Source organism: Malaya genurostris, chromosome 2 (genome assembly GCF_030247185.1).
Source record: "Malaya genurostris strain Urasoe2022 chromosome 2, Malgen_1.1, whole genome shotgun sequence".
NCBI lineage: Eukaryota > Metazoa > Arthropoda > Insecta > Diptera > Culicidae > Malaya > Malaya genurostris.
Window position 1 is genome coordinate 215185068 of NC_080571.1, and position 24381 is coordinate 215209448.

A 24381-nucleotide genomic window follows, 5' to 3' on the forward strand; every position below is an offset into this window, starting at 1 on the left:
GGATGCGTTTGCTTTCGTTCCGCTGCAAACTCTCATATTATCAAACTGGAGCGAATTCAGTATCGTTGTTTGCGAATTGCTTTAGGGTGCATGCATTCGACACATACAATGAGTCTTGAAGTTCTGGCGGGAGTTCTTCCATTAAAAGATCGATTTTGGGAGCTTTCATCACGCCTGCTAATAAGATGTGAGGTGCTGAATCCCATGGTAATTAATAATTTCGAACGACTAGTCAAGCTTCGATCTCAAACAAAATTCATGACAGTATATTTTAACCATATGTCACAGGAAATCAACCCTTCAAGATATATTCCTATCCGTGTCAGCCTCCTAAATGTCCCTGACTCAACTTTATTTTTCGATACATCCATGCAGCGCGAAGTGCGTGGAATCCCGGATCATCTACGTTCGACGGAAATCCCAAAAATATTTTCAAGTAAGTTCAGGCATATTGACTCTGAGAAAATGTTTTACACGGACGGATCGCGAATTGAAGAAGCGACAGGGTTTGGTATGTTCAACAATAATGTTTCGGCCTCATTTAGGCTTCAAGAACCTGCATCTGTTTATATAGCAGAGCTAGCAGCAGTTCATTATAGTTTGAGTGTAATCGTCACATTAATTCCAAACCATTATTTCCTCTTCACAGATAGTCTGAGTGCAATTGAAGCCATTCGCTCAAACATGACTGGCAAGACTGAACCGTTTTTCCTGGGCAAAATAAAACAGTGCCTGAACGACATATTGAACAATAATTATCTAATCACTATAGTCTGGGTCCCGGCTCATTGCTCCATTCCTGGCAATGAAAGAGCCGATATTTTAGCCAAACGTGGTGCTATGGAGGGTGAAATTTATGAGAGACCAATTGCTTTCAACGAATTCTATAGCTCGTCTCGCCAAAGAACACTTGCCAGCTGGCAAGCTTCTTGGGATAAAGATGATCTGGGTCGGTGGATGCACTCAATTATTCCGAAAATATCGACAAAGGCATGGTTCAGGGGACTGGATGTGAGTAGAGATTTCATTCATGTGATGTCCAGACTCATGTCCAATCACTACACGTTAGATGCACATCTCCTTCGAATTGGGCTCTCCGAGACTAATCATTGTGCTTGTGGCGAAGGTTATCGAGATATTGATCATGTCGTTTGGACATGCGTGGAGTATCGTGATGTCAGATCTCAACTAATAAATTCTTTGCGTACCCAAGGTAGACTATCCAATATCCCAGTTCGAGACATTCTTGCTTGTCGTGACCTTTCATACATGAAACTTATTTATCATTTCATAAAGAAAACTGGAGTTTCAATTTAATAAAGGCCCCTTTCAAGACTTAGTTCTGATCCCAGCTGCGTCCATGAGTTCAACCAATAGCTAAATTAGAATAAAAATAATGTAATGATACAAACAAACTCGAAACAGTTTATGAAATTATTAACAAAATGTCTGAAAATAACAGCTTATTTTATAATTTATAGAAGTTAATCGTTTGGTTCAAATAATATTTCCGAGTAGATTTCATAATTAATGACGAGTTACCTAAGATGATATTTAAGTAATAAGAGAATATGTTTTAATAAATGCAAAACGTTGTGACTATGTTAGAATTAAATTAGGATAAGAATATTATGTAAAAGTGATGCTACGGCGAAGAAAAACTTATGTAAACTGCCTTAAGAAATAAACGTATTTATGAAAAAAAAAATGATCGTTGCTGTGTGGAATTTCCCAAGAGAGAATCGCAAGTTGACAATTATCGCGGAAAATTGAGTCGATGATTCAACTTGATGATTCTCATACTAGGTTGCAATATTTCAAAACCCTTGTGTGGAGCATTCACATACATTTTGATAGACACAACTTATACAAAGATTGTATGCATATAGTTAGAATAAGCGACAATAGTAAAATGATTCTATCGCAATTATCAACTGCCTGCATAGAATCGGATCGCGAAACGAGAATAAGCGACCGTTTGTTGCTTCAGAGAGGATCCCCACAGCAGCGTGCTAACCTTTGATTCTCAGAAATGTCATCGAGAGAAATTCGCTCTCGCACTGGTGTCGATTCTATGTTAAATGAGCCATGCCGGGTTTTTGTTGTTGTGATGATTTCCAACTCTCTTTGATGTCACTGATTCAATTGTTGAAGAGTTGCCAGTGAACGTTCTTTGATACGATAAAAGCCTTCCTTGATTGCTAATGCTACTAGTAGTGAGAAAGTTATACTTACACCACCAGGTAGTTCAAAACAGGTTTTCGTAAAGTTTTTTAATATGCATAAAAAAGAATGTCTAAATAGAACGCATGAAACCATTCTACTTATCTTAAGCAAATCAATTACTTTATGCTTCATTCAAAACACCCGTGTTAGAGTAGCTCTAAACAAATTGTTTGCCAAATAGCCCTAAATTGTGGATCTATTTTGCTGAAGACTGTATGATGCTCTCTGTTGACAGGAGCTAGATAATCGCCGAAATCCGGAAAAAAGGAATCCACGGCCACGAGAAAACCGGCCACGGTAGGAAGAAAACCGCATAGTTGGAGACCTCACTGTATTTCCATTGGTAGTACTTTACTACATATTTCCACTATCGGTAGTGGCACGGTTGGATTCTGGTACTCGCCCAACCTCACTCGAGAGGAGTTTTTCGAGTTTTCGGGTTTGGCCGTCCTCTGCGCCTGTACGGAGAGACATCATCTTATCTTCGTTTCCTTCTCGCGCTGCATAAATTTATGTGTTATAAATGCAGATGGAATATATTTCAAAGGAACATAAAATGTCTACTGCTTGTGAATAAAGCACAACTTTCGGCTTCATGTACTCAAACAATCTGATTATCTTTATCGTTGTGTCTGATCGTATGTTGCGACTGAGCGTTATCTGCACTGAGGCACTGGCTTTTGAATGCTCATTTTGAGCTTCTAATCCGGCACACACCCGCAATGGGGCGGCACATGAAAACTGTACAGGCTAATTTATGGTGAAACTAGACATCCTTTCGGTCGGATGTTCGAATTAACAGTTTTCTCATGTGCGACTAGCAATTTCAAAAATCGATTGGAAGCCTGAAATGAATCTTAGTTGTATTGTTGTGTTTTGTGAAAATGAAATTTACCAAAACGTCTTTTAGAAGCAATGCAACGGCTTTAAGTTGATTGCCGTCACACGGTATTGACTAATCGTAAATATTTTGAATATATTTTTGTCGCTATGATCTACAGTTCAACAGCATTCATGGCAGTGCCTCTTGTTCCCAATCCAGTAACTTTGAACGTTGCTCCTGCTGGTGGGTGTTGTGGTTCGATAACTTGTTTCTTTGCTGTAGTTACGAAAAGTTCATCCAAATTAGGACCCCCGAATGCAACCGAAGTCACTTGTTTCGCTGGTATTTGGATTTCCTGGATGATTTTGCCACTGAAAAAAAAATAAGTTGAATCGGATGAAAGATCATCTTCCGAAAGAGATGGTTGTTACTTTGAATTGATCTTCACAACTTTCGATCCATGGAAAACTGCCACATACAGGTTTCCGTCCGTGTCAATTGTCATGCCGTCGAAAAAATTGATCGAATTCTGTTCAATCTTCTTCAAGTCAAAAAATACTTTCCCGTTAACTGCAGAAAAAAAACACATTCAGAACGGCTTCAAATAATTGTGCAGAAGTACCTAGTACCTAAATTTCCTGCCGCATCCACGTCAAACCGTTTAATGTCATTCGTGCCAGAATCGACGAAATAAAATTGTTTGCTTTTATCATTCCAGGCAAGCCCATTGGAGACAAACAATCCGGAAAATTGTTCCACGAAACTGGCCGTCTTGGCATCATATCTGTAAAAGCATCCGCTATTCGTTTTGAATGGATCCTTCCCGTCATCCTCGATGATCATTGTTCCAGCATACAATCGTCCGCGAGAATCGACCTTCCCATCGTTCCACCGATGCCCAGCGGCCTTTTCACCAAGGTCAGCCAATACCTTAATCAATTGAGCCGTCCCTGAAATGCCGTTCCAGCTGACAAGCACCAAACGAGTGCCGTCGCCAACGACGAGCTCGTTTTTTCTACCTTTCACCGGAATAACAAATGAAGCGAAGGTACAGCCCTCTGTTTCAACAAACGAACAATATGTTAGCTCGATGAGGTTTTTGGAAACATTTCATTACACACACACCAACAGTGGCACTGTACACCTTATTGTGCTTGTAATCCAACCGATGTATGGTAGCTTCAAACAGGTTAACGTAGAACAAGGATTGGTTTTCACTATCCCAATGAGGACCCTCACCAAGATCCAACCGAGGATCTGGAATTTGCTCCACTTTGTAACTCGCCATATTGATGTTTTCTGTCAACTGGTTCCACTTTTTCTGGCTACTTTCATTTTATAGATAAAAATCGTTCCACTCATCGTGACAATGATTGCTTCGATAGATAGTTAAGTGGAGATAAGATTGATATTGTAAATACGATCGTTAAAAACGATTCCATTCATTTAAAAAAATAGTTTAACAAAAAGATTTCCAACGTCCACCAATGAACCAAACATCTGGCGTACAGTTTCAATGATTTTGCTGGGTTTAATTTTTGTTTCTGAGCCGGAATTCAGGAAGCTATATTACCAATTAAAATTTGGTACACATCAAGTTGCCAAAAAGGACGAACAATTTGAAACACAGATTTGAGGATTTCGAAGCATTATGTTTATTTTGAGGCGCATATAGCTAAATTACATAAACAGTTTCGCGAATAAAATGGTCTCAACAGTCTTCATGAAAACAACCTATCTATTTGCGACGTGAAGCCATTTTTTTAGTCAGTATACCAAAAAAACACCTGTTTAAGGGGTTAAGAGAAGGACTTTTTTGAGGAATTATTTTAGGATCCAAAAAATGGAGTAATGCCGCCAAGCCGTCATTTGGTTTTTAAATTTTTAAAACTGATAATTTTTTTCACCTAAATATACATATTAAAAAGTGCTTTATACAAAATTCGGATAACTCCTTTTTTTTAGATCCCTGAATAATTCCCCAAAAAAGTCCTTCTCTTTTTTTCTACAGTGGTGTAACCCCTTAAATTCACTTAGCGGTGTAACGGTGCATTTCTCATCTCTATATTTATAAAAAGAGGTGCGCAAAAGTTTATGTAGCAAGTGGTCTCATCGGGAAAGTGAAGAAAATGTAGAAAATTGTTTTGTTTGGAATCGAAAGTTCTCCACTCGATGAATGCTAGATCTTCGATAATTGTTTTACGCGTATCGAGTTGTGCAATGATTGCCCGCTGGAGAGTAGAATATGAAAACAAGATTATTATTAAAATCGTTTGGCGTGCAACGAGTTACGACCAAGACGTCAGAAAGGATATTACACCTCAGTGTAATATTTAAAAAGTGTTACATAAATAGTGTAAGATTTGCGTCTGCTTAGCGGTTTAAATTGGACTGCTGGGCGAAGATGACAGCTCAATTTGAACTGCTTTGAGCACTGACGAGCCGAAGGCGAAACGCAAAGAGCTGTTTTGTGTGGAAATTTTACCGAGTCTACTTGATCCATGTGCTTCAATATTTCGAACAACATGCTCAATCAAGTATGAGCGCTAAATGAATAGCGTACATGTTTTCTATGTCATTTGCCGGTACAGTCTGTTACATAAGAGCCTGGTCACGATTACTCGTGATCTGTAAAGTGGAATGGTGTGATTTTTTAACACAGAGGGCAGTAGTGTCCTTCATGCAATGCAAAAATAATCAGCTTTCAGAAGAATACGCGCAAAATCTCACTCAAAGTGCGCTTCGAAGGTGTCAAACCAATACTAACGCTGAAGCGGATTGGACTTTCTATTAATGTATTTGCTATTAATTGTTTTTGATCTAATAATACAATATTGGAAAGTATTTTCGTGTTTAGTCTTTTTATTTTCTCACATCAGTGACCACGCTCTTATGTAACAGACTGTATATAAATTATGTTCAATGACGTCAAATCAATGTATGGAACCACTATTAGAAAAGAAAGGGATTAACGTGGGCAATTGTTTTGTGACGTGTGTGTTTTTTTTTAAATTCCAGAAATGTAAATCTGCATATCTTCACGATGAATGCAGTTATTACTGTCACAATGCACTGAAATTTCCTTCATAGACTACACGGTTGAGATGTGCAAGTTGGTAGTTTCAAATGATAACCGGTAACTCAAGGACCAAAACTGTTTGGCTCTCTACATTATGGAACAATTCTATTTGTAGTCGAAGTATGTTTATTTGATTTTTGCCTTTCTCATATAGGAAGGTTATGCAATCATGTATGTATGTATGTATGTAGCAAAAATATGTACTAACTTTTCTTGGAGATGGCTTAACCAATTTTCACAAACTTAGATTCAAATGAAAGATCTTATGGTCCCATAACCTGCCATTCAATTTCATCCCGATCCTTTCCATATACTTCCATATCCGGAGATATAGAATAATATGCACCAAAAAAAATGAAAAAAATGCACTTATTTTTCTCGGAGATGGCTTAATCCATTTTCACAAACTTAGATTCAAATAAAAATTCTTGTGGTCCTATAGCCTGCTATTGAATTTTATTTGGATACGACTTCCGGTTCCGGAGATATATGTTAAAACTAAGGAAAAATGTGCACTCAATTTTCTCGAAAATGGCTTATCCGATTTTCACAAACAAAGACTCAAACGAAAGGAAAGCTATTTAAAAATCTCTGGAACATTTCATTTCCATCAGACTTTTGGTTTCGGAACTAGAACGCGGTAAGTGGAAAATCTTCAATTTCATGAGTATTTTTTTACAAACGATGGCAAAAACATGTATAAATCCCATAAAACTGACAAATAAATTCTCCTGGTTCAACTGACTTCGGTAGTAATGGTCCCCCATTTCGTGTTCCAGAAGCACCGAAAATGATGAAGAACAGTTCCAAAAGTGGATTTCACTTCGATTTCTCAGTGATGCTTTAATCAATTTTCACAAATCTTGATTTAAATTAAAGCTTGTGTGAAATTTCATCTCCGACGTCCGGTTTCGCAACTACAGGGCGATGAGTGTCAGAGCTTTCGAACCGCCATACAAATTGACGATACAAAGCCGATACGCAACGGCATGTGCTGGCACGGAAGAAGAAAACACAACACGCCGTCACAAACGATGCACACGGCGAACTTGATTACTTACTCAATTTCCTCAGATATAGCGTTCTTTTTATCTAGGTTCAAACCTGTTCCAACTTGTGGATCATATTTATTGCTGGTCATACGAACCAACTTCGGCTATTGCGGACCTCAAAATTAGACTTCGGAAGTAATGGAAATAATGGTCAAAAACTGCCAAAAAGGTCATACTCACTTTTCTTCAAAATGGCCAAATCGATTTTTACAAATTTATAGATTCCAAGAATAAGGTCTTACCATAGATTCATTGTGGATAATATATTCGATTACGGAACTGTAGAGTGTTTTGATTCGAAGATTTTGCTAAATAAAGTTGGAAAAAAATTTCCTGTTTCTATTAAATGACCAGTTGTTTTATTAACCCTGCAGTAATATTCATAATAGTATGAGTAATATGAGAAAGGCAACATTGCACCACAAGGTGGATTAAAACAGGTTTTTTGGTTTAAATTTTGCATTGACATGCCTACCCGAAAAGTAAAAGTTGCATCATCAATTGAAGTCATGATCGGACGAATCACGAACTGAAGATACTACTGGGTTTGGTATATTCAACAATAATGTTTCGGTCTCATTTAGGCTTCAAGAACCTGCATCTGTGACCTTCCATACATGAAACTTCTTCATCATTTCATAAAGACAATTGGAGTTTCAATTTAATAATTAACCCTTTTGAGACTTAGTTCTGACTCCTACTGCGTCCACTAGTTTATTCAATAGCTAAATTTATGTGCTAATACAAACAAACTCGAAATATTTCATGAAATTATCAACAAAATGTATAAAAATATTAGCTTATTCTATAATTTATAGCAGTTAACCGTTTGGTTCAAATAATATGATATTTGAAAAATAAGAGGAATATGTTTTATTAAATTCAAATCGTTGTGACTATATTAGAATTTTATTAGGATAAGAATTCTATGTAAAAGTGATGCTACGGCGAAAGAAAACTTATGTAAATTGCCTTAAGAAATAAACGTATTTATGGAAAAAAATGAAGTCATAAAATGTTAGTAAGAAAATTTAGCTTCTTGAACTTTATCAGATTAAATCAAGCACAACTGTGTAACAAAAAATCTATAAGCAGCTACTTAGCAAAAAATTCGTTGCTCAAGCGGTGAACGATTAGCTGCCCCCCGAAGAGACTAACAGTGAAAAAACCTGTTTTAATCCACCTAGTGGTGTAATGATGTCTTTCTGATATTACTCATAACATTATAAATATTACTGTGGAATTCGCAATAACAACTGTTCATTGAATAGAAATAGGACAATTTGTTCGGACTAAATCTAGCAAACTCCACAAATCCTGTTCACCCTGTAGTTCCGGAGCCGGAAGAAGTTTCCACAACAAATTTAAGAATTCCGTATGAAACGGTAAGACTTTTTTTTTTAACCTAAAAGTTTGCGAAAATCGATTTTGACATCTTGAAAAAAAGAGAGTGAGATCTTTTTATCACTATTTCTAATTCTTCCGAAACCGAATTAAAATGACCGGAATAGCAAAGCTGGTTCGTTTGCAGCAACCAATATGACCTAAAATTGGAACAGTTTTGAACCTAGTTAAACCGAGACTTACTATCTCATGCTCTATTTCGATTAAATCAATAAAACGAAATTTAACAAACGAAACGAACTTTCGTTTCTGTTACTTCTGCCTATGTAAGCCAAGCTAAACATCATGAATCAGTAGCATAAAATATGTAGTAGAATTATTATTATTATTAGTATTATTATTATTATTATGATTATTATGATTATTATTATTATTATTATTATTATTATTATTATTATTATTATTATTGTTATTATTATTGACGTCACTACACTACCGGCATGGTATTACTGCACTATCGGCTGTGAAAATTGCATATCTTTTTTCAAATAAACTTCAATTCATTGACATTCGTTTATTTTTTTATATCATTTATTTTACTCCAACTTTACATTCTTTTATTCTTTGCACTTATAATAAAATAGCTAAAATTTTCATCAACAGCAGCACCGTCTGTTACCAATATCACATACTTGTAGCAGACATCCTTAACCGTTCCGTTTTCTTTATAGCCTGTACGAAATAAAACAAAGAACGCATCGTTCGTTTTGTGTTTTCTTCTTCCACCGTACCACCACGTACCGGTGTTGTACATCGCCCTGTAACTGCGAAACCGGAAGTCGAATCTGGATAAAATTTCACAGTGGCTTTAAAGATTATATGATCTTCAAATTCAAATCAAAATTTGTGAAAATCAGTTCAAGCATCGCAGAGAGATCGAAGTGAATTCTATTTTTGGAGTTTTTCTTCACCATTTTCAGAGCTTCCGGAACAAAAAAAAGGGGGACCAGTAGTGCCGAATTAAGTTGTTATGCGCATAAATTAACAAGCTTTGCAAACTAGAAGAATTTATCAGACAGTTTTTTGGGATTTGTACCTATTTTGATCGTAGTTCGAGAGAATATTCTAATGAAATTGGTGATTTTCCACTTATCACGCTTCAGTTCTGGAACCGGAAGTCGGATCTGGATAAAATGTTTTACAAATTTTTAGGAAACTATAGTACCTTTCATTTGAATCTTAGTTTGTGAAAATCGGTTATGCTGTTCCAGAAAAAAATGAGTGCACACTTTTTCTCTAATTTTCACATATTAACATGTAACTCCGGAACCAGAGTAGCAGTCTATGGGACCACAATACCTTTAATTTGAATCTTATGGCGTTTTCGTTTTTAATTTGCACTACACCGGTGCAGTGCTGCACTGAGGCATGAATAAACGAACAAAAATGACGAAAACATAAACAGTAACTATTGACAACAATAAACGATTCCATTGCACAGAGCTATACCAAACTTTTGATGAGTGCTACACCAGAGGTATCGGTGCAGAAAAAGTGTAGCACTGGTGTAGTGCAATTGGTAAAAACGAACGGTTTAGGTGCAGCTTTCGCTACACCAGTGTAGTGCAATTTAAAAACGAAAACGACATTAGTGTGTGAAAATCGGTTCAGCCATCTCTGAAAAAAGTGCGCGCATATTTTTGTTACATACATACATACATACACATATACACACATGTGTCGAATGGTATATGACATTTGGCCGTCAGGTTTCTTAGTGATTGCATAGCCTTTCTATAATGGAAAGGCAAAAATGTTTTTTTGCGATAGACATCTTGAGTTCAAATAACTGAATAATTAGGCGAAACAACTGAGACATATTTTGTTTTCATGCATACATGTAGCATTGCTGGGATCGTGTCATTGCTCAGTTATACGAGTGACACCTCATTTATACCGCTGATACCGCTGACAGACATGTGATTTCCGTACAATGATTTCTGTACAACGTTGTACGCGTACAACGATGAGGTGACAGACATGTTTTGCACACAGAATGAATGTACTGTGAAACGAAAAAACTCAAAATTTAGCTTTATTTCCCAGCTCCGACGATCGATAATATATAAACCGAAAATTTTTGTGGTTTGAAGATTATTACTAGCAACTAATTTATGACCGATATAATCTTGTCTCTCTGTCTTAGCTATTAAACTATTTGTGTGTGAGTGTTCATTGGATGACAGTATCACTCATATCATTGTTTAAATGTAATTAGCATTAGAGAAAATTAGATGTTCATAATTTTGATGTTCTACCGTAACATTCACTGAAAAAAAATAAAAAACAAATATAAATATAGAATGGAGGAAATATGAATAGCTTTTAGAACTAATTTTCGGAACACGAGTACTATTTTTTGCAACGACGCTGATTTCTACCAAAATGGTAGTGAATCACTAAATTTTGTTTGTAAATCTTACCGACTTTTGCCAAATCCGCATAAATTTCAAGATGTTCAGTCATAATTCCTTTTTCACCCGCATATTCACGATAAAAATAAGAGCGCATAAACTATTAAGATTGAGTCTCAAAATAGTAAATAAATCTAAGATATTATTAGCATGTAACCATCAGAAACGGCATGGCACACACATATTTCAGAAAAATTCTGTCAACGTAACAGTTTATTCATCACGAAATTTTCATAAAAAGAATTATGTTCATCATAAAACTGAATTTAAAACCTTCTTGAATTTTAAATCATTCCGAAATAGATTTGACATAGGTTTGATGCTTCACTTTGCTTCATAAATCTTATGAAAAATGGTCTACTACACTGGAATATAATCTGATAATGGTTTTATTAGGATTTTGAGAAGTTTAAAGTTGTTATGCTATATTTATGAAGTAACACTGAAAACTATTACAAGTATTTCTTAAATTGAATATGTGACTTGGTACGTTTTCTGCTTCAATTTACTCACACTGAAAGACATGATTCGCTGTTCTCTCTATTCATACCCAAAATAAGACTCTTTCTAAACAATTCAAAAACAAGTTTTTTTTCCATCGGACGGCATTCAACCCGATGACACAAGACGAAGTAATAAGAAGATTTAGAGTTTCCAGAAGTGAATATAGGGGACCAATGTTATAAATGGAATTTCGATAGGTCATCAATAAACAGGATGATTACACAATTGGTTTATTCATGTATTGGATATTTATCGTTTATTATTACCACATGTGCATTCAAAATATGAATCATTATGTTTTTAAATTCATTTAAACAATAATCTTACTTGTTATTGAATAGAAAACAATTACTCAATAGTGCTGATTTTTTGTACAAATATGAGTAAATTGTTTTCCTTATTTGTATTTCAAAACTTCACCAAATAAATGAATATTTCTTGGTTTGACTGCTTTTTGAAAACATGCTGCAAAGTATATAAGTTTTATGCTGCTTGTTAGCATTTTACCGAGATTTTTTTCAAAATATGACGATGGTTGTTTATTATTTGATGCTCAGAAGAAGGAAATATTGTTTCATGAGTTCACCATCACTCGCCAATGGCGCTGGTAGCAGTAAACAGTGATGTGATTTTGCGCTGTACAACGATGAATGACCGTAGTACGGAAATCACCGTTGAATCATGATGCTCGCGTGATACCACCGTGATTCAGGGTGACAGACATGTGATTTCATGGTGTACAGTGATACCGATATCACATGTCTGTCATAAGCATTAGTTGTACCAAATTTTTACCAATCAAATTCAACTGATATTTTAGTTGTTTTGCGATCGCTGGCTTTTCCATGCAAGTGCAGAAAAATATAAAAACAAGTTTAAATTAAAAAGCCAACGGCAAAACGGTGAAGTTTTTATTCCACGCATTTCGAAGATCTCTGATCAATCATGATATGTAATTTGAATTTAAACGTCAATTTTCATTCGTTCAGATTTTCTGGTAGCAGCCAATAATACAAAAAAATCATGGGTGATTAAACTTGAATAAAAATAAGAAAACATAGCTCAACATTGTCAATTTTTGAACAGTGTTAAAGTGTATAAATTTTACTTTCATTTTCCGCTTCATTTTCTCAAAGGACGGTTTGAAAGCTTTTTGAAATATTGGACCACTATTTTCGGTGATTCCGGAATTGAAATCTGAGGACCGGTATAGTCAAAGTTGGTTAGAATTTGGCCATAAACTAACAAGGCCCTCACGCTGGAATATGATTTAGCAGTGCCCCGAAGAATTTATGTGTTATTTGCTACATCACTTTGAATGACGGTATGACATTTTAACATTCATCATATTAACATAACATCGGAACCGGAAATCAGATCCGGATGAAATCCAAACCTAATTAAAGTATTGGGAAATAAGTTTGAAGAAAGGTTTGTAAAAATTCGCCAGAACATTATGGATTTGTTAATAATTTGTTTATCAAAAAAATAATTTCTTTCCAACGTTTTGTTTCCTGACAATTTAAATTTTCAGTATAACCAAATAAGACATCATTATCTTTCCCACAACTCTTTTCCTCACTCTCACCTGTGCTCTGCCACATGTCATCACACGTCAGAAGAAAACGGAAAACTATGCTCGGTATGCAAACCAAGTGTACATTATCTAATTAAACCTTAATGGCTTCACAGCTAGAGAGGGTTGACCATAGTGCGATATCATGAAACGAAATAGTTCCTTCGCCGCAAACGGAATCATTGGAAGGCAGACATTCCTCCACCGAAAGCTCCGTTGCGTGGTGTGGCGATTGCATACATGACATGACCTGCCTCATCCCACAGCAGAATGTACCGAACATACCAACATACAGCTCTGCCGCTACAAGTGCATGTCGGAAAAGACAAAATGTTTTACATTTGTCGTAACATGATCATCATATGTATTACACTACGTATATTGAAATACCTATCGCCGGTAGGATGGCACAGGGAAGAATATATAGGACATACACTTCGGTTCTCGACCAACGTGCAATTGTGTTCGATGAGGCCGGTCTCTGCAAACATTTTATCGAGGAAAAGTTTTTTTTTCTGTCATTTATTTGTGATTGAACATGTTGAGCTATTGTTCGAGCGTGGAAACGACATTCATACAAATGTTAGTAATTAAACAATTTATTTTGTTATGGATTGTCACGTTCCAGCAAAATCTCATGTATTACTTATGAATTAAATGCATTAGTAATTCATGTTTGCATTAAAAACTTATAATTTTTAATGAATATCCATTTGATTCTAAAGCTATCATTCTTGGGAGTGGAATCATTTCAACTTTCATTTGGTTTAATCTTCAAAAATGTGGCCTAATCTTCAAAATTAAATTCAATATCAGCCATCAGTTTTCCATTAACTCCGAGGATCATGATTTTAAATACTGCTCCAGAATTTTCTTTCTGTGGTTCAACGAGTTCATTCTCAGCACTGGAAACGAATAAAGTATCTAAATTTGACCCTCCGAAGGCAACCGATGTCACCTGGGCTACCGGTAGTTTGATTTCCTGTCGTGCTGCTGCTGTTATAGGAAGACAAAAATAAAACACAAAATATGATGTAAATTGTTACATGATTAAACAAATCTTATCGCCAACATGGGATTGACTTTCACTACCACACCGACCCGGCGAAAACAACCACATACAGATTGCCATCGCACGGAACGGCCGAAGTTAGCTCTGCGCCTAATTCGTTTTACTGTTTTTGAATTAGTTGATTTTAACAACAAAATTTCCAAAATAACTATTAAATTAGTTGAAATACAGAATTTACATTGCCGAAAAAAAACTTTTGTTTTCAGAAAATGTGTTTAGTTGGTGAATATCCTGGACACAAATCAGCAAAATATCAATCCAACACGAAATTTTCATCGGCAAACTAATTTTGTGATTAAAATCAGAAATTTGACTTTATTTATCTATCACTATCACTGCTGACAGCACACAATACAGCACAAGTGAAACAATAATGTCAGTCGGTGTTGAACAGTCGTTCGCACCGCACGCGTATAGCTCTTGGCTCCTGGAAATTTTTTTCTGGCTACCTAGAGTTTCATTGATTCAAGGCTTCAGTCTTTTTTTCCTAACAGTCCTTTTAAAGACTAACAATTAATCAGCCTTTCTCAAGGCTATACAAAGAGTGATATTAGAGTGACTATGAAATTAATCAGCATTTCTTAAGGCTAGATATGCAAAGAACTATTCTTCGAACTAATCAGTCTTTATTAAGACTACCACAAAATCAGTCTTTATCAAGACTTTTCCAAACTGGGAGTCTAATCGAAGACTAATTTAGCCTAGTTAATTTAATTTAAAATTTCATTCGTTTCAAAAATGCCTGCGTCCAACCGAAAAGGCAATAAGCCTAAGGCTAAAAATAATTCAATACGGAATAAATCACAATCCGTTATTCAACATTTTTCTAAAAACATTCACGATCTTATAGAATCTGAATGTAAAAATAAAAGACAACGGACGGATTTCCCTTCCGTTGATCCTATGCCGTCTAACAATATTTACGAGATTCTTCCTGAATCCGATTGTAGCGACATAGAAGAAAATTCTTCAAAAATTCCCAAAATGGACGCTTGTCGTTCTGGGAAGAAACATCAATCTATGCCACCAGTGACGGTGATGATTTCCGACTTCAAAGCATTCCGGATTGATCTTTCTACTTTTCTCCCGGAAGTAAAAGTCTCATTTGAAATCGGACTAAGAGGAGAATGTCGAGTCTTGGTTGATGGATTGGAAGATTACGAACGTCTTATTCGATATTTGTCCGAAAAACTTCATAAATTTTATTCATATGATATAAAATCAGACAGACCCTTCAAGGCTGTCTTGAAAGGCTTATCAAATTATCAAAGTACTGATGAAATTAAAAATGAAATAAAAGAATTGCTTGATTTTGCCCCTTCCCAAGTAATACTTATGAAAAAAGAGCGAATGGTACTTCTAAACCACGCTCTGGAATTTCTCATGAATTTTACTTAATACACTTCAATAGAAGTGATGTAAACAATTTGAAAACTTTAGAAAAAGTACGTTTCATTTCCCACATTAAAATTCATTGGGAACATTATAAACGGCATAATCGTATTGCAAACTTAACGCAATGTCGTCGTCGCCATGGAACCAAAAATTGTCATATGGATATACGGTGTTTGAATTGTGGTAAATCGCATTCGAAATGATAAATTTTCATGTTCAAATTGCGATGGAAATCATAAATCCAAATATTTGAAATGTCCTGTCAGGGAAAAAATTTTAAACGCTCGTTCGCTTAGACAACAAGACAAATCAACGACCTTAAATATACAGAACGTACCTGAAAATCAAAAAACTGTTACTAATGCCACGCCTAATTCTTCTAAGGCACTTATTTCTTCTAAATTAAAACAAAAAACAGGTACGCCTGCCAATTCGTCTTCTAACGAAAAAATTTTATTGACAGGTAGATCGACCTCGTCATTATCTTCTTCCAATGCCAGTTATGCTAGTATAAAAGGTAGAAATCTACCACTTGATTTTTCTATTGTAAATAATCAAAACACAGGACCGCCTAGCAGTTCATCTTCTAACGAAAAAAATTTATTAATAGGTAGAACGGCCAAATCATCCTACAAATATTCCTTCAATGCCATTCGCTTCTTTAAATTAAGTTGATTTAGGCGATATAACTGAAAATAAAATGATCTACCAACAAGATCAACTTTTTCAAATGATCATCCGAATGAATTCGACTTCATCACTTTTTAAAGCATTTCAAATCGGATGACAATTCGCAAATAATATAATAATGAATTTAAAATTTAACAGTGATGTTCAATAATTATTTAAATATTTTAAATTGGAATGCTGGATCTTTGAAATCGAGTGAAGATGAATTTTATAATGTTCTCCAAGTTCACAAAATTCATATTGCCATTGTGACAGAAACTTTTCTTAAACCAAATGTCAAATTGAAAAGTAATCCACATTATGTGGTTCATCGATTTGACAGGTTTACTGGAATGGGTGGTGGAGTTGCCATTTTTGTCCAATGGCAAATTAAAAATCGAATTTTACCTTCTTTCAATACTAAAGTTATTGAAAGTTTGGGAATCGAAGTTGAAACAATTCATGGAATTTATTTCATCGCTGGAGCATAATTGCCATTCCAATGCACCGGCGAACAATTAAATTTCTTTGAAGGCGATTTGCAAAAACTCACAATATATCGACCGAAATTTTTCGTAATAGGGGATTTAAATGCTAAGCATGTCCAGTAGAATTGTAGGCAAAATAACATTAAAGGAAAAATACTTCATAATCAACTCTCAGCTGGTTACTTCACAGTTCTTCATCCCAGTAATCCGACTTGTTTCTCTTCCGTGAAAAACCCGTCTACAATTGATCTGGTTCTAACAGATCAAAGTCACATTTTCCTGTAACATTCAGGCTTTCCAACGAAGCTTTAATTAATCCAATTATATATATATTATTCAACTATCATAGAGCTAATTGGTTGGATTACAGATCTCACATTGAAAATCATGTGGATCATGAAACTATTTTAGAAAATTCTGCGGACATCGACACACCAATTGACAATATGAATCAATATATTATCGAAGCTAGAAATCTTTCAGTTCCCAAAGCTCAAACTATATTAAATTCTCCAGTCATCGATGACAATCTTCAACTGCTCATTCGGTTGAAGAATGTTCGTCGACGACAATATCAACGTTCTCATGATCCTGCTATGAAAAACATAGTTAGGAATTTTAAAAAAGAAATTAAACATAGATTTTTAGAAATGAAAATTTCGCTAAAGAAGTTGAACAAATTAAACCATATTCCAAACCTTTCTGGAAACTCTCTAAGGTTCTTAAGAAACCTCAGAAACCAATTCCTGCTCTCAAGGAAGGAAATCAAATACTTCTTACAAATGGCTGAAAAGCTCAAAAACTTGCTCAGCAGTTCGAGAGTGTACACAATTTGAATTTGAACGTTGTGAGTCCTATTGAAAATGAAGTTTCACTGAAATATGAGCATATTTCAACCCAAGTGTTATCACAAGATGACATTATTGAGACGAATTTTGTTGAAATTAAATCAATTATTAGGAAACTCAAAAACATGAAGGCTCCTGGTAATGATGGAATTTTTAATATTCTTATTAAAAATCTTCCCGATGTTGCCTTGAGACTCCTGGTTAAAATTTTCAACAAGTGTTTTTCATTAGCTTACTTCCCAAAAAGATGGAAAAACGCTAAAGTAATTCCTATCCTGAAACCTGATAAAAACCCAGCAGAAACATCAAGTTATCGACCAATTAGCTTACTTTCTTCTATCAGTAAACTTTTTGAAAAAATGATCTTGTTGAGAATGATGTCTCATATAAATGAGAATTCAATTTATCTACCAGAGCAGTTTGGATTTCGTCATGAACATTCAACTACTCATCAACTTGTCAGAGTAACGAACATGATAAAAGCAAATAAATCTTCTGGAGTTGCTCTTCTAGACATAGAAAAAGCATTCGACAGTGTTTGGCACAAAGGTTTAATAGCAAAAATGTCTGATTTCCTATTTATTTGATCAAAATGATTCAAAATTATTTAACTGATCGTACTCTTCAGGTTAGCTATCAGAATTGTAAATCTGAATTGCTACCCGTACGAGCCGGTGTTCCGCAGGGTTCGAGCGTAGCTCTAATCTTGTATAATATTTTCACTTCTGATCTTCCAAATCTACCCGTTGGTTGTCAGAAATCGCTATTCTGTGACGACACAAGTCTGTTAGCCACAGGTAGAAATCTAAGAGTGATCTGCAGTCGCCTACAAAGAAGTTTAAATATTTTCAGTGATTATCTGTCAAAATGGAAAATTAAACCAAATGCAGCAAAAACGCAGTTATCTTTCCTCACAAGCCAAGAGCTTCTTTTCTTAAACCAAACAATAATCACATTCTCAAATTGAATTACTTGAAATTGACATGGTCTGATCAAGCTAAATACTTAAGTTTAACGTATGACAAAAAACTCACTTTCAAGGAACACATTGAAGGAATCCAGGCAAAGTGTAATGAATATATATTAAATGTATATATCCTTTTATAAACAGAAATTCTAAGCTCTGTCTAAAAGTAACATATTGTTAATTTATAAACAAATTTTCAGACCAGCCATGCTTTATGCAGTACCAATTTGGTCAAGTTGTTGTTCCATCAGGAAGAAAACGCTTCAAAGGATTCAGGATTCAGAAAGGATTAAAATTCTGAAAATGATTTTGAAACGTCCTCCCTGGTTTAGTACAAATGAGTTACACAGACTCACAAATATAGTACCATTAGATATAATGTCACATAATATTATAAGCAAATTCCGAAAAAAAATCGATGCAATCTTCAATTGAATCGATTCGCTCTCTGTATTAGTTAGTAAGTTAGTATATAAGTTCATTTTCCCCATTACACAATACAAGTAGAATTTTCCCTACACAAAAATCTCAGAATTGCGAAATCGAATGATGTCATATATATAATAGGGCTGAAAAGTCACCACTTATGGCTGAACACCCAATTTATATCTTAATAATTTAATTTTAACTCATATTTCATTAAATAGTTAATAAAAAACAATAATGAATTTGGTTTTATTAACAAGTTTATTAGCTAAAAACTCATGAGAAGTGTCAAAGCAAAATAATCCATTAAAAGGCTAAAAAGGATCGATTCAGTAAAAATAATTCAAACGAAGAAAGTTTGTGTTTCGATTATACTGGCTCGTGAGTTAACGGCTGCTACCGAGACAACTCAGCTGCAGGTAGATAACCTGCTGGTGCTAATCACAAAGGCAATATTTGAAACGTTTTCCGACTGGAAAGCTAGCAACGAAGGCCATCCCGTTCATACGCACAGAGGTGTAGAGACACAGATGTGCGAGAGCTTCTATGACGAGTCACAAAGATGCCATCGCATAAAGGTGCGAAGACGAAGGAGTGATTTACAAGATACCAGACTACGGTGCGGTGGATCGAAAGACACGACATATATCGCGTGGAAGATCATCCGAATCCGATTCCGGATACTAGTACGAACATTAATACTCCCAGTACTCAACATTATCCGGAGCGTACTTCTGGGCCATGAATAGTCCATTTTCGGCTAAAAAAAGCAATTGAACTTGATGCAAATTAAAAAAAAATTGACATCACATATTTCTGAAGTAGTTGAAACTTCAAAAGTTAATAGAGATAAAATTTGAGTTATTGTTAACGATTGGAAACAGGCGAACGAAATTGTAACCTGTGAATTATTCGCTATTGAATATCGAGTTTACATTCCATCGAAGGAGGTGGAAATTGACGACGTTGTCATTGAATCAAGCCTAACAGTCGATGATTTACCTTAAAATGGAGTTGGTCGATTAAAAAACTCTATCCATCTATTCACGATGGGAACAAGTCTTATCGTCCCTCAGATTCATTTCGAGTGACATTTGCCGGATTTGCGTTGCCTAGCCATGTCTATATCGATCAAATTCGTTTTCCTGTTCGGCTTTTCGTTCCGCATGTTATTGAATTTCATGAACTGTAAAATATTCGGGTAAACAGCTACTTATTGTAATAATAAATCTAAATGTATAAAATGTCAAGGGCCTCATAAGGATAATCTTTGCGACAAAGATATTGAAAAATGTGTTTATTGTGGGGAGAGTCCTCATGATGATTTTTCAGTATGCGATGCATTTAAGTTGCGTAAAGAAAAAATGAAGCTTTCTTCAAAAGCACATATGCAGAAATGCTTAAAACGATCATTGATGTCCCACCTTTGGAAACTGAAAACGGTTTTTCAAATCTTGTGAAGCCAGAGGAATCTGATTCTGACGAAAATAGTGAAGATACCTCGTTTGTCACTCCTCAAGGGTCTGTTAAGAGGAGATTACCAAACCACAAATAACCAAAAAAGGCACCTAAAATTACACCTTCAAAAAAAGATCTCCTTGTTAAATCTAAAAAGCCAAATTTAAAAGCAAAAACTGTGCCTCCTGGTTTGTCAAATTCACAAACCAATCCAGGATCAAGCACAGAAACAGATAACAAATCCAGGGGGCCCCATTTTACAGCCACCAACAGGGTTACTGAAGTTTTCGGAAATTGTAGAATGGATTTTCACAGAATTCAATATTTCTGAGCCCTTAAAGACCCTCATAATGGCATTCCTCCAAATAGCTAGAACTTTTTTGAAGCAGCTATCAGCTCTATGGCCAATTCTCTCAGGGTTTGTATCATTTGATGGATAATTTATCATCCGCCGCAAATGATTCAATCACTGTCCTGCAGTGGAATTGTCGAATCATCATGCCAAAACTTGATTAATTTAAAATTTTATTGCATAGTCAAAAATGTGATGTATTTGCTTTGTGCGAAACATGGCTTACATCCAACATTGCTTAAAATTTAAATGACTTTAACATTATACTTCTCCATACAGACTCTCCTTATGGCTTAGTGCTTTTAGTAATTAAGAAATGATATTCCTTTTATAGATTAAACATTCCTCCAACCTCCAGCAGTTGTTGCTTGTCAAATTAACATTAAAGGAAAAGTATAGCTTCGGTTTAAATTCGTTCAAGAGCAGAAGTTGGACAGCGAAAGCTTTATGAAATGGTTGAAGCCCTCCCTGCTCCACGATTGATTCTGAGAGATTTATATTCGCATATTGATAACAGATTATCTTTAATACATAATATTTGCGACAATTTTATCATGACAGTATTAAATATGGGTAGTATGACACGGACCCCAAAACCTCCTGCACATCCAAGTGCATTAGATTTATCTCTTTTTTCATCTCAATTAGAAGTAACGAATGCATTGCCAATCCAGTTAATATTCCATATGTTTTGCCAAAAAATATTGACTGGATTAAATACCAAGGTAGTATCCCTAGTATCTCACTTGAAGAATATGACTTCCTCGTTTGTTCGATTCTGGACGCCGTAGAACAAGCCCAAATCAAATGATTTCCTGGTCCATCGACCAACAGAAGGCCTCCAAACCCTTTTAAGTGCTCGAATATGCGAAACAAAATGTTTTCAAGACGTTTTTAAATCGAGGAAGAGGAACTCCTCAGAATTTTGAAAAATTCTTGATTTTAGAAACCAAGCACAAGAGCATACTTTGGGCCAAGAAATGTAGCTAAGGGAGACATTTTGTCGAAGGTTTGTCTAGAGAAACCTCAATGAGCACTCTTAGGAATACGGCCAGACGAACGAGGAATCGTAACGTAAGAAATGAGAATGAGGAATACTCTAACCGATGGATATTTGACTTTGCTAGAAAAGTTGGCCCAGATTCTGTTCGTACGCAGAGAACGCAGACATTATTCGGGACTCTATCCCAAATAATGGTTCCATTGATAGCCCCTTTTCAATGACGGAATTTTCTGTAGCACTCTTGTCTTGTAACAATAACGCTCCTGGGTTGGACAGAATTAAATTCAACTTGATGAATAATCTGCCCGACCTCGCAAAAAGTCGCTTGTAGGAATTGTTCAACAAAATTCTTGAGCAAAATGTTTTTTCACCTGACAGGAGGCAAGAGAAAGTTATCGCCATTCAAAAGCCGGGGAAACCAGCTTCCAATCACAACTCATATAGACCCATATCAAAATTGTTCTGCATCAGAAAATTCTTCTTATACTTCTTATACTCAGTTTGGTTTGCGTAGAAATAAAGGGACGAATGATTGTCTTGAATTACTAGGTAGGCTCATATAAGCATAATCAGAAGAAAGAAATGAATTCAAATTTACCTTCTACTTGAGGGGGTCGAACACTAAATTCGAGTCCCCAAGTATGGTCGTGTAACAAGTGTAGTTCTTCACCACACTATGCTACTGACACCGTCATGCCGGTGTCGTGAATGAAATAGTCATTTCAACTGATATTTTATCATTATTAAGGGAATGAGAATTAAAATATCAAAATTGGCAAAAGTAAGATTGTTTTAGTTGTCTCAAAAAATAACTAACTGGCCATCAAAAAATCAAGTAACTTTTTCGACAAAATGCTGATTTCGGTCTTTCCGTGCGGTGCCATCTATCATTCCGTCAGCCACAATCTCGGTAGCCGATTCGTCACTCTTCAGCTTGATAAGAACACGCTCGTTTGCTGTGACCCCATATCAGAAAGTAAAGATTATTTCCATTGCATCACCCGATCACAGTTCAAATGTTTGCTACTCACTTATATTGCCATGATTGTCGGTGTCGTACTCTTTGATATCGAAAGCAAACGAATCAATATACTAGAACCTGTTTGTCATCTCGTTCCAGGCGAGTCCATGCGGAATATGAATTCCGTTTTTGAATTTCACTAGTTTCCTAGTCACCGAATCGAAGCGATACAATTTGCCATTGCCCATTCCGGATGGGTTCTGGTCGGTTTCACTGAGCAAAGTTCCCATGAACAGTCGGCCCGGCGGGTCCGCTTTGTCTTCGTTGAACTGCTGATCTCCACTGACGTCATCCAATTCACCGAGAGTTTCTAGCTCAGCTGCACTCAACGAAATCCCGTCCCAGTTCACAAGTATCAGTCGAGTCCGACTGCCGACCACAAATCCCTCTGGAATAACAAAGGACAAATGTGTGATTCCAGCTAAAAAGCCGAAAGAAAAAATCTATTAGGCTTCTTCTTAATCGCATAATTCACATGAAGCATGCATACGAATGCTAGCGCTGTAGGGTCTGTTTTCGCTGAAATCGTACCGATGCGGAGAGCCGCCTAAAATACATACATAGTAAAGATTTTGTTCCTTGACATCCCAGTGAGAGACTTTCCCGAGTTGCAGGAACGGACCTGGCAAAATTTCCACTCTGCAGCCGGTCATTTTCAATATGCTTGCCAAAAACGCACTGGGCGCATTTCGGCGAAATCAAACAGTGCACGTAGTTGGATACGCTCCTTATCAGCTAGATAGTTTGCACACTAAACTGATTGAGATTTTGTCACGGGCAGAATGATTGATGACCCAAACGAAGTTCCACGTTGGTTAAAAACTACCGGTTGGGACTGAATTGGAGAGATATTGATTCTCTGATGTAAGTTTGCACATAGTTTTATTTGATTTTTACGAAGAGGAAACGAATTTCGATTAGCCAGGCTTACTACTTATTCGATTAATTTAGTTTATCAAGTAGAAGAAATATTTCTCTTTTTTTGACGCTACAGCTTGAGGTAAGCTCAATTCATACGCGTTTCTATTCTTTATCATGGCATGATTCGATGGCGATGCTTTCATTGAAAGTGTTCCACTTAGTTATTTCTTTATTTCATACGCCTCTTTTACTAACTCAAATTAAACTATGGATATACTGTAGTTAGTTTCTGTTAAACTTGCTCTCCAGCAGGCATAAAATCTCCTCATCTTTTGCATCAACAGGTTACAATCATTCAAATAATTTCCTTAAATCTTGTGCTTCTATAATAACTAAATCTAATCATCTACTCATCAATCCCGTTACGAAAATACCCACATTGTAAAGGTTTTTAAGCAATATTGATAAACCGGAAGTCGCCATCTTGGATTACCGAACTACTTCAAATATCGTTTTCCGTCATCTAATCATCAATCCCGTTCCGAAAATACCCATACTATAAGGGTTTTTAAGCAATATCGATAAACCGGAAGTCGCCATCTTGGATTTACGAACCACTTCAAACATCGTTTTCCGTCATCTACTCATCAATCCCGTTCGGAAAATACCCACATTGCAGGGTTTTTAAGGAATATCGTCAAACCGGAAGTCGCCATCTTGGATTTCCGAACCACTTCAAACAT

General features: G+C 35.9%; 1 protein-coding gene and 1 pseudogene across 1 annotated transcript; both read right to left on the reverse strand.

Moving 5' to 3' along the window:
* Positions 1-3177: 3177 nt before the first annotated feature.
* LOC131427518 (regucalcin-like) lies at positions 3178-4352 on the reverse strand. Its single transcript, XM_058590779.1, has 4 exons — positions 4175-4352; positions 3679-4107; positions 3481-3619; positions 3178-3420 (listed from the first exon to the last, which is right to left on the reverse strand). The coding sequence occupies exons 1-4, from the start codon at positions 4335-4337 to the stop codon at positions 3222-3224; spliced, it is 930 nt and encodes a 309-aa protein (XP_058446762.1). The 5' UTR covers positions 4338-4352; the 3' UTR covers positions 3178-3221.
* A 9513-nt stretch (positions 4353-13865) lies between these two features.
* On the reverse strand, positions 13866-23430 carry LOC131429123 (uncharacterized; annotated as a pseudogene).
* Positions 23431-24381: the final 951 nt, after the last annotated feature.